At 37.1% G+C, this 14,322-nt stretch overlaps 1 protein-coding gene across 2 annotated transcripts in view; it reads left to right on the top strand.

Annotated features, from left to right (window-relative positions):
* The first annotated feature begins 812 nt into the window (after positions 1-812).
* NEDD1 (NEDD1 gamma-tubulin ring complex targeting factor) overlaps positions 813-14,322 on the top strand; it is a 45,030-nt gene continuing 31,520 nt past the window's right edge. The window contains exons 1-5 of one of the 2 annotated variants that reach the window (XM_082666129.1): positions 813-890; positions 3,122-3,265; positions 6,123-6,217; positions 10,204-10,320; positions 13,133-13,273. In XM_082666129.1, the coding sequence (XP_082522255.1) occupies positions 3,130-3,265; positions 6,123-6,217; positions 10,204-10,320; positions 13,133-13,273 (489 nt within the window). In that variant the 5' untranslated portion in view covers positions 813-890; positions 3,122-3,129. Of the gene's footprint in view, positions 891-970; positions 1,158-3,121; positions 3,266-6,122; positions 6,218-10,203; positions 10,321-13,132; positions 13,274-14,322 lie in introns of those variants that run through there. The other variant, XM_082666130.1, reaches the window with a different exon arrangement.

Consider the following 14,322-nt stretch of genomic DNA (forward strand, 5'->3'; position numbering starts at 1 on the left):
ACAGAAGAAATGCCCTATATTTTTTAAAAGGATTCTCAGCAGAGCTTATTAAAAAAAAAAAAAAAAGCCCTGTTAGAAGGGGAATATGAAAGCTCAAGTCACCTACTCCTTTTCCCACTCTGAGAAGCATCTCCTTCAGAAGAATTCCCAACCAGATGGTGTTCGATGTTCCTGACCCTGCAGCATGATTTGGAAAAAAGATCATAGGTTTTGAAGTCGGATAACTCAGACACTTAGGCTTTCTGTTATTTCTTAGCTTTTCCTAGCATGTCTCCTGGTTTGTAAATTGCATCGAGTATTATTGGCTGTCCATGGTTTCCTCTTCAGGGAAGACATTCCCAAACCCACATCCATGTTCATTTCCCTTTCATACATTTTGTACCTTTCATCTGAGGCAACTCTCAGAGTTTTTGATTTTCATTTAAGTATGTATTTATTAACGTCTGCCCCTAATACTGGACTGTAGCTCCACCAGGCCAGGGACCACGAGCGTTGACCGTACCCCTGTATTCCCAGGCTAAACTCAGCACTGTGCACCCAGAGTCTAGCAGAGTGCCTGGCACACAGTAGGCAGCCAACGAACAAATGGATGACAAAAGGGCAGCAGCCTCTGGCCCTAGCGCCATCGGTGGGGTGTGGAGGGAGCCGCCCAGGCCCAAAGATCCCTCCCAGGCACTAGGACCAGGACCCCCACCAGACCCAGCACCGCCCCTGGCCCTGGCCCTGCCCCTGGCCACCAACCCGAACCATCGCTTGCGGTAGCGCCTCTCCCGGTGACGCCATCCGGGGGCGGGACTTCCGGCCGCCGAAGTTTAACAGTCTAGGCGGGAGCCGGAAGCCCAGCGCCGGAGAGGGCCGCGCCGGGGCCCCCGGTGTACGGCGGCTGAGAGGTGAGGTTCCGGAGGGCCCGGGGTGGCGGCCGACGCCTGCCGAGTACTTGCCCTCTACTGGTGCCCGCTGTCCGGTCACCTCAGGGGGCGGGTCGGAGGCCCCTGGGGTCCCGGGGCTCCGGCCGGCCTGGCGCTCCGGACGGTTACCGGGCAGGGGTGCGGCGGCGCTTTTGGCGCGGAAGTGCCAGGGAGCCGCGGGCCGGGGTCGTGCACCTCCCCCTGCGACGGGCTCCGGTCGGGCCTGAGAGGTGGCCCGGGGCAACTGGGGTAGGTCGGTGGCGGCTCTGGGGGCTGCGCTGCCTCCGGAAAGTTTGTCGCTTGTCCACAGTCCCGTTCTCTTTTTGTAAACCTCTCAAATCCAACTCGTTTAGCAGGCGCTCAAATGCATTTTACGAGGTAACCCCAGTTAGGCAAGACTCCTGCAAGTAAAATGCATTTTGGGTTTTTACTGAAATTTGTAGAACTTTTGTTTAAGCTAAGTCGTAGTGGAATTGTTTTTTGTAGCCGCGCTCCCCGAATCCGGGGCTGACGGTGCTACCGCCTTGTGTCCTGACAGCTCAGTTTTGATGGGAGCCTCTTCCTGAGGCTGATATGATGCCGCGCCCTTAAAATGTGCTCAGTTCTCGGAAGACTGAGGTTGGTGGGCCCTTTCCCGCTCCACTTTGAGAGGAGGAGACTGACGTTGAATGACTTGGCCAAAGTGACTGTCACCTAACTCTGGGGCAGATCATCTGAGCCAGGTCTAAAGGGATCTTTCCGCTACATCACGCCGCTCAACAGGCATGGTCTAAGATTATAGTAAAGATATCTTTCAGTGGTTTTTACTGGGTTTGCAGATACTTTTCCAGCACTTCATTGTTGTTGAGTAGGGATCCGAAAGGGCACATGTTACCACCTGGTAAGGCACCAAATCCAAACACTATGTCTACATTTCAGCAGATGACTAACGGCTCTTAGTAGAACTGTATTTATCTGATGAATGGAGCATAGTGAATCACATAGGTGGCTTTTCTAGTTAACAAAAGTTTTAGCTTCTTTATAAACACATTGAAAATTTTGTCTCTGGAGAATGAAAGGGCCCTGTAACTTGTTAGGCCTTGAGGTTGTCCTCTGAAATAGAGTCTGCTCCTCATAAGTGTGATGTTTTGTTGATGACTTGGGAACCTGTCTGTAATATCACTTATGCGCTGCTGCACTCTTGCACTGTCCACACCAGGAAGGTGTGAAGCGTATATTTCTAGGCCCCCATCCCTTCCCTTCCCCTTTCTCCCAGGTATTTCTCAGCATTTTTTTCTTACCTATCATGCATTACTACTTGCCTTTTGTCTTCTAGACTGCCTTGGTTTATGAAATCACTTTGTCAGAATTCTGTGTTTGAACTGGGATACTGTGAACAGATAATACAAGCGAAGGCATTGTAGACTGTGTGTTGGTATAGGGACTTAGTGACATCTTAGGCTGTATTTGCTAATTTTAGACTTATTTGGAAAGCCTGCCATGGCGGGATTCTGACCTGCAGGAGTGCTACAGTTTATCATAATTTTTTTAAAAGGTAAGGAAGTTACCTATCCAACAGTTATGTGTTGAGTACCAGCTGTGTGCCAGGAATGTTTCAAGACTGGTAGTAAACAAGATGAAATCCCTGTCCTAAGGATCTTTATTTTGTTCAAGTCAAGGAGAGTCAGACATGAGAATAAAACTGCAGATAGCAGGAAGGGCCATAAAGAATGAAACAGGGTAATGGGATATAGGACAACTGGTGTGGAGCAGCTTTAGCCGTGGTGGTCAGGGAAGGCCTTTCTGAGGAAGAAACATGAGCTGAGACTGGAATGATGTGAAGGAGATGACCTTGGGAAATCGGGAAAGACCATTCCAGGCAGATGGGGCTGCAAACAGAAAGACTCGGAGGTGAGAAAGAAGGCCAGTGAGTTTGGTGGCCCTGGGAAAGAGAGGTAGGAATGTTACAGCAGGCCAGTTTGTGTAAGGCACGCTAAGGAGGTTGGATTTCATTGTAATTGTTCTGGAGAGTCATTGGAAAGGTCAGCTAAGAGAATATGATCTGGTTTATGTTTTAGAGAGATCACTCCAAAAACTTTGTGGTGAGCACAGTCTCTGAGACAAAAGTGAACGAGTAGAGCCACTTGTTTTAGATAAGATGCCTCATCTTAACTCTTGTTTTTAAAACCTATCCTTAATTGTTTTTAAAATATGTTGTTTTAAACTATTTGCAGGTGCAGTCATGCAGGAAAACCTCAGATTTGCTTCATCGGGAGATGATGTTAAAATATGGGATGCTTCATCTATGACATTGGTGGATAAGTTCAACCCACACACATCACCACATGGAATCAGCTCAGTGTGTTGGAGCAGCAATAGTATCCTTTTCTTTTTTAAACAACCACTTTTTGTTAGGTTAAACAACCAGTATCAATGAAACTTTTGCATGTGATCCATAATGAGAAATATATTTGGCATAGCTGTGAAATAGGAATTTAGTAAACAGTATGTCATATGATGCACACTGATATTCTCTGTTGATTTCATTAAAAACTTATTTGCAATTCACTACATTGAAAAACACTGCTATTAAAAATATGTTAGCTACTAGATGCAGATCATAGAATTAGTTTTGTTATTAACAGTTTGTTATTGAATCAAATGGAATAAGGTAGGTAATGGTGGGAAAAGTTCTGAAAGGTTCTGGAATGATGTTTTGTATCTGTGTTTGGATATTTGTAGTTGGGAAATTAAAGACAGAACTTGAAGGCAGAAGCAAAGGTTGAGGGAAGAGATAAAAATAGTCAAACATTCCCATCTTACTGATGTATTCTCTGTATTTCTCTTCCTTTCTATCTGTGATGAAAATAGTCTTGTTTCCCAAAAAGACAGGAAAATTATCTAGATTGAACTTTCCTAAGGTTTTTATGTTTCTGATTGACATCCTCCCTGTCTTAATAAGTTCCTAGATGTGGATAAAATGAACTCATAAATAGGGATTTCTCAGTATCTCACTATTGACATTTTGGGCAAGATAATGCTTCGTTATGGAGGCTGCCCTGTGCATTGTAGGATGTTTAGACGCCTTCCTGGTCTCTACCAACCAGATGCCAGTAGCCCCAGTGGTGACAGCCAAAAATCATCTCCAGAATTGCTAGATGTCACCTGGGAGCCAGAATCACCCTCAGTTGTGAACCACTGCTGTAAACAAAGTATTCTTACCACCTTTTGTATGAAAATGTTCTGTATACTTGGTATGCTAGAAATAATCATTCGCCTGTGGAACTCATAACCATACACTATTTCTTAAACAACAGATTAAGCTTTAACATGTGTCTGATCTTATCAGTATCAAAGTAGTAATATTCTACTTCCTGATGAAAGTAAAAATATCAAAGCTTTAAAATATGAATGATTCATGAACAAAAACATTAGAAGTTTTCATGCTCAATCTAACTATTCTTGCAAATACATAATAAAAATGATGAATTTTCTTATTGAATTAAATTTACCTCTTCATCATTCCTTGATTTTGTATTAAAGTATCAAAATAAATAACTTTGGTGCTTTATTAATCAAACTCATGGTGAAGGGACTGCATTTTTGAAGGACTCTAGATGTAGAGTGGGGTAAGATGTTTTAAAAAGAGTCACAAATGTGTGAAGTTCCTTCTATTAGATTTTTATTATGTTTAGAGCTTAATTTTCCTTGTTACTCACTGCATAAAAGTAGCAGTTCTTAATGAGATTTATTATTTTTTTCCTCCAAGGAATTTTATTAGGAGTTGATACATTTACTGATAAACCACTTAATGCTCTATCAACAAAACTGATGTAACTATGTGATGGTGTCCTATGACTTTTGGAAACTGGTCTTATTTCTGTATAGTTTTGTTGTACAAGTACATGTGCACTGAAAACCTTTGTATAGTTTTATACCTATTGAGGCTTTGATGCCTTCCATAGAGGTTAGTTACTGAAGACCAAGGAATTCCCAGACTCAGAGATTTAGGGACCACTTAGCATGGATCCCAAGGACAGTGTTGATGGTGAGGTGCCAGGGAGATTAGTTTTCTTTTTTTTGGTTCTCTAGGTAATATTCCTCACTTTCTCATGATTTCTAAAACTACATGAGAAATAAAAGGAGTAACTAGAGTACCCTCTTGTATTGTTTTCTCTCAGTCCTTTCTTTAATATATTCTAAGGAGAAAAGTAACAATAAACAGAAGCCAAGGAAAGGGAAATGATTTATTTTTCTCAGTGCTGTAATATCTAGGTAGGTGGAAGTGATTTTGTTTGAATTATATATCATAATAAAATTACAGTCCATGGTATGTTCACAGAATATCTGAATGTTATGTAAATCATCCAAAAGTAATGCAGTTAAGACTTTGCTTGTTAAAAGTATAGGTTTAAACTTCTGATATTTTAATTTGTTTTGACTCAAAATCAGATTCTTGGTCTTGGTTATATTATTGTATTTAGTCATTTTAGTTTTAAAATACTTACATTGTTTTGTGTTTACTGATTATTCCACTTATAATTTATGTAAAATAAGGAAATTATAATTTTAAATTATTAAATTTTAAATATTTATTTTAATAATTTAAAATTATATTTTAAATAACTTGAATTTAATTGAATTGAAATAAAGTCAAAACTCTCATAACATAGTTGCTGTGTAACCACACTTATTTATATTTGCTACATATACTGTAATATTCTTAATACATTTAAGATTAAAACACTCTATCACAAAAATTCCATCCTGAGAAAATATCAGGCTTTATCTCTTAGTAGAAAAATAGGAGACTAATGTGGATATTTGCTTCCTAGCTTAAATTGGTATCAAGCACTGCGTTACTAAATAGCTGTCTTAAACAGTATTTATAGATGAAAAGGTTGATTGATATTTCCCTGATGTTGCTTTTATCATGCTCTCATTCTTGAAGGATAAAATTAGACCTTCTGGCCTACTCTTTGAAAATGGAGTAGTATTTCACATGGGTTAAATAGCTTTCAAGTGATAGCAGAATCAGAAAGGATGGTTCTTCCCTGCAGTAGTAGTAAAGAGAATTAGTCTTAGTAATTAGTAATCTGAGCCAGTTTTGAAAGCTAATGTATCAGCTATATTCATTGCTTAGTGTGCTTGCTTTTATCATCTCAATTCTTATAATGATAGTCGAGTGCTAGAGCTGCTCATGGATTGTTCGATTCTCCATAACTCTTCATTTAGATAACTTTCTAGTGACAGCATCTTCCAGTGGTGACAAAATAGTTGTTTCAAGTTGCAAATGTAAACCTGTTCCACTTTTAGAGCTTGGTGAAGGGGTAAGTGTTTTTTTAACTTTTAAAAATCTGTTTTGCTTGGGTTGTAATTGCTTATTTATTACGGTGCTGGCAACTAAATATGAAGGTGTTTAAAAGCGTTATTCTTAACCTGAGCTTAAAATAATAGAGTAACACTTAAAGGTTAAATAAGTGTGCTTACTGAAACATCTTTAGGTAAAATAATATTGGGTACTAGGGGAGCAATCAAGGACTTCATTTCGTCAACTAGGCAGTTACTTTCTCCATTTCCCCTCTGTGGGAGGTTCTCTGGTATTGCTGTGGTTTTTCAGGATGATGTTCCACCACGGTCACTGAGTTGATTTGAGCAAAAGAGTCCTAATGATGTAGCCATACCTTTGCTGACATTGGGCTCAGGACCATCAGCTAAAGAGCCTTATCTGATGGTAGCCTTCTGCTTTAGCTTCTGTCCACATGGTACTGCCTGAGTCTCCCCAAGCTCTCCTGCAACAGGATGCCTTTGTCCCAGAGCTTTGGTCCCAGAGCATTTAAATGAAGCTCTCACTATATGTTCTTACCCTTTAGTTTTATAAGTTAATCCCTCTGATTCAGGATAATGCTGGCTTTCTTATTTCCAGTCACACACTTCTTGAAAGCTATTTCCATTTTAAGTAAGATCTAAATAAAAAGGAATAAGTAGTTAGTTGGTAGCTTGTTCTTTTTTTAAATTTCATAGTTTTCATAGCAGACTCTAAGCCATTATGAATTGTCATAATTTTACACACTGGAGTAGATAAGGCAGCCCGATTAATAATTGTTCTACTCCAATTACAGTGGAGTAGAACACAGCAGAGCATTGGAATATAAGCTCATCTAACGTAAAAAGGACTTAGGATTTCTATCAGTCCTTTCCTAAAGGTATCTGTTGGATTGATCTCAGCATCAGTTCCAGCCCACAGATATTAAGAGACTGGGGCGGAGAGAATGTCTGCTAAGGGTAGGAATGACGTTTGCCTATCAACCTCAGTAAGTGAAATTGAGGCAGAGAGTGTCGCTGCTCAATAAAGGCAAACTGTACTCTTCAAGAACAGGCGGAACATCTTAGTCATCTTTGGATCTTCAGATCATGTCAAAGGTGGGCAGCAAACATTTGTGAGTTAAATATCAACATCAAAACAATTTAGATTTCCACCTCTACCACTATTTATCTATCTATCTACACACATGCATGCACACACACACACACACACACACACACACACTCTTATGCGTTGCCTTAGAACCAGTTTGGGACCGTTTTTTTTGTTGTCAATGTGTAAAATATAAAAATGACATGATATTTACAAGTGTGACACCACTTTAAGGATTTTGTGAATATTTTACATTAGTTGCTGTAGTTCTGTTTCCCACAGTTAAGTCATATCAGAATGCAGGTTGATGCAAGTGAGATCATTGTAGTTATAATTTAAATCTGCTTTGGTTTACTTACAAAACATATTTTACAACCATTGGTTTTTTAGTCTTTATTAGTAATTTCTTATAACATATTAGTGTGTTGGTAACCTTTGCTTCATAGGATCCAAGTCCTATTACTTATGTACCATTTGAGATATTAGACCTTTGCTCATTGGGAAAATAAGGTTCTGTCATACTTATTTTAACATTATTTTTAAGGTGGAACTTTATTAAGTTTCATATTTATTTTCTTTGATTTTGTATTTTACCTCTTTAAAGTAGACATATTGGTCTTAACAGTATTATAATGGATACGATAGGCTACTATATAGCCTAGAAATTTGACCTGATGTTATTTTCAGATTTTAAAATTCCACCCATTGCTTGTGTCTTAGGGTACAGGATTTCTGTAGTAAGCACTCAATTTCCATTAATTATTTAAGTTCATTAGCTACGTTAATAATCTATTAACATAAAAAGATCTTCTATCATTATGGTAAGCAGCTATAAATACAGGTTTTGTTCTGAGCCCTTAAGAATAATTTGAGTGGTTTTTGATGATTAGAATCCTAATATATTGATCTTTGATGGATGCCCTTCTTCTCTGTTTTCTTTAAAGGTTATTTTATAGCTCTTAGCACACTGTCCTGATCTGCAATGATCACCAGATTCTAACTTTTACTAGTCTGTTTAGACTAAAGTCAATTCCTAGAATGACCTGCAAGAGAATTATAGCGACCATACTGAAACATTGATGGAACGTGCTCCTGATATTTTTGTATGTGTTAATAATTTTGACTCAGTCAGAATTTCAGAGCTGGAAGAAGCCTTGGGGGAGGGAGAGGGGGTTATCTGTACCCTTTTAAGAATCTGGTGCTCTCTTGAGCAGAGGATGTTTTTGAAGATGCAGGACTCTCAAGAACAGTAGATCTGGTCCTCATCTCTCGTTTCTCAGATGTAGAAATGTAGGCTCGGAAAGGTGAGATGACTTGCCTAAACCTGCATAGTTTGCCTTTTAACCTTTAACTAAGTCACAAAATGTCCCCTTTGGAATTCATTTCTCTTTTTTCCCCTCATGGTATTCAGGTGGAGGTGAGAATAATTAATGTAACTATGCAGTGTATCTGAAAATTAAATAGAGAAAAACATGCAATACTGTGCTCTTTGTAGCATAGTTACTGATGGTACTACCAGATAGATGACACTCATAGATAATCATTGTGAGAAAAACTTGGTTACCTCTGTACTTTAGCCGTTTGTTCTATAAATATTTATTGAACATGGATATGGTCTTTGCTCTAAGGAAACTGACATTCTGCTGAGAGACAATAAACTAGTAAACAGAATACTGAGTATAGTGATAAGTTGTTATGCAGAGAGCTAAAATAAGATATTGAGATAGCAAGTTATGTTAAGTGGCCAAGGGAGGTCTCCTGAAGTTGTGGCATTTAAGTTGATATCTATTGACCAGAAGCAGCCATTCAAGCCAAGATTCAGGGAAATTAACTTTCCAGGCAAGACTAGCTGTGTAGAAGCCTTGAGGCAAATATAGTGTTTACGGAATGGAAGATGGTCAGTGTGGCTAGAGAATTAGTGGATAAGGAGGAAAATGGTGAGACCAGGTAAGAAGGGACAGATGAATAGGGCTTTGAAAGCCAGGTTAATGATGAGTTCGGAATTTATTCTAGGTGTGATTGGAAGCCATTGAAGATTTTTAAATGAGAGACACATGATCTGATTTACATTTCTTAAAGGTCACTCTACTTACGGAGCATGGGATGTAAGGAAGCAGGAGTGGAAGCAGGACAGCCAGTTAGGAGGCTGCTGTTGTGTTTTGTCAAGGTTTGGATTAGGGTGCTAGCAGTGACAGTAGATAAAGGGGGGCCCATGTGGGATAGATTTTAGGCTTGGAGTTTAGAGAACTTACTGATAGATTGGGCAGAGGGAGAACAAGGAATCAAGGTTAATTCTGGACTTTTGAGGAACTGGATGAATGGGACCTTTACAGTGGTGGGGGAGAGTGTAGAGTTAGGTTCTGATGACATGATGTTTGAGACTTGGGCCATTAGGGGGAGATTTGCTGTGACACTGGACTAGTATCTTATCCTCTTTATAAAACTTTGCCCTTCTGTAAAATGAGGGTTTTAAACTAGGCATTCTTTACAGTTCCCTCTACCTTAAGAATTTTCTGAGCTGTGGGTTGATTTTAATATGAGATATTCTGTGGGAGTCTTAAGACCAGGTTTTATTAAAGGGAAATATTAAGGGCAAGTAAGCCCTTATGGGAGCCCAAGACTTGCTGGTATTTCCTAAGCTTCCTCTGTCACCACGTTTCTGTGGACTAGAACATGAATCTTGAATCTGGTTGATTTCCTTAAAGCCTTTTTGAACACTTTGCAAACTATTGAATCCATGTGACAGATAATGAGAGGTGAATCTTTAGTACAAGAATTGGCATGTTTATAGCATTTAACTCAACAAATATTTTTCATGTGCTTACCAAGTGTTGGGTGAGACTTGAAAGTCAGCTCTGGGCTCTGTTACGTTAATGTGACTTTTTTTTTCTTTAATAGCAAAAGCAGACATGTGTCAGTTTAAATTCAACATCAATGTATTTGGTAAGCGGAGGCCTAAATAACACTGTTAATATTTGGGATTTAAAATCAAAAAGAGTTCATCGGTCTCTTAAGGTAAGCAACTATTTTTTTTTTTAATCCTTACAGAAATGGGTATCCCACAATGTTTATTAGTAATAGTTACCAAACTTTTAATTTTGAGCTTTTATGTTAAAAATAAGCTGCTTCAGAATTGAAGTGAGATTTGTTAGGGAAAAGAAAGATGCTGTGTAGCCAAAAACAATTTGTTTGGTTTATTTTTCCCTCCACATATGTTACTATATTGCTATATTCCTGGGGTTAAAACTTTTTCCTTATTTTTTCACTTTGGTCTGCTCTCGTGTGAGTGAACCACTTACTTCATTTTAAAAAAAATATGGTTTGTTGTCATTAGAGATCTTTTTAAGGCACTTTGAAATAATGAGAGTGGTTTTGGGATGACAGTATTTGGGGATATGCCTTCTTAGTTCTCTGCTACAGTTTGTATGTATGTATTTTCATCTCGGTAATGAAATGTTTCTAAAATGGTTTACAACTTACAGTTAGTGTTTCTTTAAATAGTTAGCTTTTTGCAGTTTCAGAAAATGAAAATAATCATCATGAAAGCCCCTGGTTGCAATTGTTTTTTTGGACTTCTGTCTTTTTAATATTTGGAAGTTCATTTATTAAATTATTTTTAATTTTTATGTCTTTTAAAAAAGTTTTAATATGCAAAATTTTAAACATATTTTTATCTATACACACACATACCTATATACACAGAGAAAGAACTTCCTTTAACTCATCATCCATGTATTCATCACCTGATTTCAGTGATGATCAACTCATGGCCAGTATTGTTTTATTTATGTGCTCATCTACTCTCTCATCTTCAGACCTTCAGAGTATTTTGAAGCAAATACCAGAGATCATTATAATTTTATTACATATCTTAATGTCATTGAGTTAATTCTTACTAGAGAAATAGTATATAGAAAATGGTTTTCTCTTAGCTAAGTTGAAATATAATCTTATGATTGCTGTTTAAAATATTACTTTTGGAAGTTCATTATTTTAAGTATTAACTAAACTTTGAAGAGTCTTCAGGAAAATTGAAAAGTTGCCAATAATGAGAATACTTAACTTTTATTGAATTCTTTGACATGCCAGCCACTGTGCTTAACATATTTATTCTATCTATTCTACAACTCTGCAGAGCAGGTAGTATTATTCCTAAGTACAGATGGAGAAACTCCGACTCAGAGATGTTAAAGAACTTGTTCAATGTCAAGCAACTAGTAAGGGCAAAGATGAGAGGCACACTCAGATACTATTCATTGTTTAATATTTTAAATTATGAAATAATTGAATTAAAGCTGTTTAGGGGGATATACCTAGTATGACTAAAGAATATCTTAAAGAATTGAGAAGAGATTAGAAGTCTGTGGCCAATTTTGTCACACAGTGTCACACGTTTTAGGAGCATCACTTATTCCCATCCCTCCTTACATGGCAAAATTCTACTCATTTTTCCATCCTCAGCTGAATGACTTACTTTCCACAGTTGAAATCAGGAAGACACACCTGCCTCTTTACAAAGTCATAGAAATTGTATTGGACCCCACGTTATAATTTCTCAAATGGGAATGATGCACTATATGTCCACTCCTTTTTCCTTTCTTATCAGATATTCTTTTCCTCAGGATGACATTTGTTTGATTTTAAAAAAGCAGTAAAATGTAAAGGCATTTCCCAGCATGCTTCAAGGACCATTTGAAAAAGTTGTAAAATAAGTGGAATATTATAGCTACTATTCTTGATATTACATTAATCTAATTACAAGATACAAAGGTTGGTTTGTTTATCTTATTAAGGTATGACATCAAACTTAAAAACTATGCTGATCACTATGCTCCTAGGCTAGATATCTCTAATTTAATTTTGGAAAACATAGTCCTTGTGAACTCAGTTTGTTTAAAACTGAACAGTTTTATTTCCTCAAAGTGGATTCCCCTTTGGATTTGGGAGACAGTCGAGTATAATGAGAGGAAAATAAGCTTTGGAATATGACCTGGATTGAATCCTGGCTCTACCACTGGCAGTTCTGTGAGCTTGCACAGTTTCTTAACCTTAGTTAACTCATCTATCAAATGGGGAAAATGGCCTTGCCTCCCATGATTGTTCTAAAGATTAATAATAATATATAAAACTCCCAGCCTTAGTCGGTACTCAGCAGATGGAAGCAGCAGCCATCAAATCTCAAACATGCTTTGCTCATTCTGGCTTTGGGGCTTTTGTTTTTTGCTCTCTTCTATTTTGCAGTGTCAGTTTTCTTTCTCCTCCCCTAACTTACCTCTTATTACTTTTTTTAATGTTGAACTCAAGCTTTCTGTCTTCCATAAAGCTTCCTCTGTCAACTCAGTTCACAGTGATAACTCTCTTTCCTCTGACACTTTGCCTCTGCCACTCATTTAGCATTCATTCTGCCATTTGCATGTTCACTTAAATGTCCTGTCTTCTCAGTTGAACAGTAATATTTTCAAGGGCAGGGACTCTCATAATAATCAACTTGCAATAAATGTTACTTGTCAGTGGAAGTGAATTCTTTAAGGTAGACATAATGCCATTTAGAAAATTACCTTTCCTTTTTGTCTCTTGTTTCAGGGTGCCTGACCATTATTATGGTTATGAAAAATAAATCTTTGTTCCCTGAAAAGACTTGGTGTTAATCAGATAGTTTACTACTCACTTGAGTAATTTTTTGGGGGTTATTTGAGGAAAATGTTAAAGCATATATTAGATTGACAAATACATAATAGTTACAAAACATGAAATTTACAAAAAACCGTGGAAATATGCTGTTTGAAGGTTGTGTGGCACTGTATTTACTTTCATTTCTTTCATTCAGGATCATAAAGATGAAGTAACTTGTGTAACATATAATTGGAATGACTGCTACATTGCTTCTGGATCTCTCAGTGGTGAAATTATTTTGCACAGTGTAACCACTAATTTATCTAGTACTCCTTTTGGCCATGGTAGTAACCAGGTACAGTATGGATTTATTCAAAATAAAGTTGATAAGATAGATTTTTAAATTACCTTACATAAGACAATGAATTTGAGTTTTTAAAATTGAGTATTTTAAATTTGCATTTAGCTCACTCAAACTTAGGTAGCTATTCTTTAATGGTAGTATGTAAAAGCTAATTCATACTAGATGATGGTGCTTACATGAGTTCGGTTATGCCACTGAACATGCTCTTAGAACTTAACTATGTATAAACAATACAGATAATTGTTAATAGATTAAGCCCAAAACATGGATATTAATTATGACATTATAGAAGTGTTGCATAGCTTAAACTATGTCAGCTACAAGACAGATACTTAGGTTCATAAATACTCTGTTTGGTGGACATGGAATAATTGTATTGGGTTGGCAAAAAGTTCATTTGGTTAATGAATCCATTGTTCAATAAAGTTCTTGGTGAAAATGAAAAATGTCTTTTATTTTTACTTAAAACTGAATGAACTTTTTTGGCTAACCCAATATTTAGGCACAGGGTAAATTGAGTTTTCTTGTTTGTTTGTTTCAAGTATGTGATAGTTAAAGTATCAAAGCATATTTATGTATTTCAGGTTAATACGAGTATTTAGGGAAAATTTTTATAGAAGAAAATTAGTCAATTATTGAATTTTTTTTCTTTATAAAATTTAGTCTATAAAATTCTTAAAAGAATATATTCAGTTTCTCAAGAAATGAAATTCTTGGCTAACTTTCCATGAAATTCTCCACAGGAATTTCCAATGAGGTGAAACTTCTTTTAATCTTTTTATTGTAATCACTTTGGCCATAAGTATTATTAGATAAAATATGGGAGCTCTTCAATTTTGAAAAGCATTAAAATCATTATTTGAATAGTATTTAGTGTTTAAGGAAAATTTAATGGATATTAAAAATGTACAGAAAAAAGTCTTTTCTCAGATTTCATATGTATTGAGGTAATAAAAGAGATGTACATATAAATGATTTTATGGAAGATTGATGAAGAACAGTCTCATGGTGATCCAGAACAGAGAAGACTGTCTGATTGG

The sequence above is a fragment of the Grampus griseus genome, assembly GCF_964374135.1.
Source record: "Grampus griseus genome assembly, chromosome: 11".
Classification (NCBI taxonomy): domain Eukaryota; kingdom Metazoa; phylum Chordata; class Mammalia; order Artiodactyla; family Delphinidae; genus Grampus; species Grampus griseus.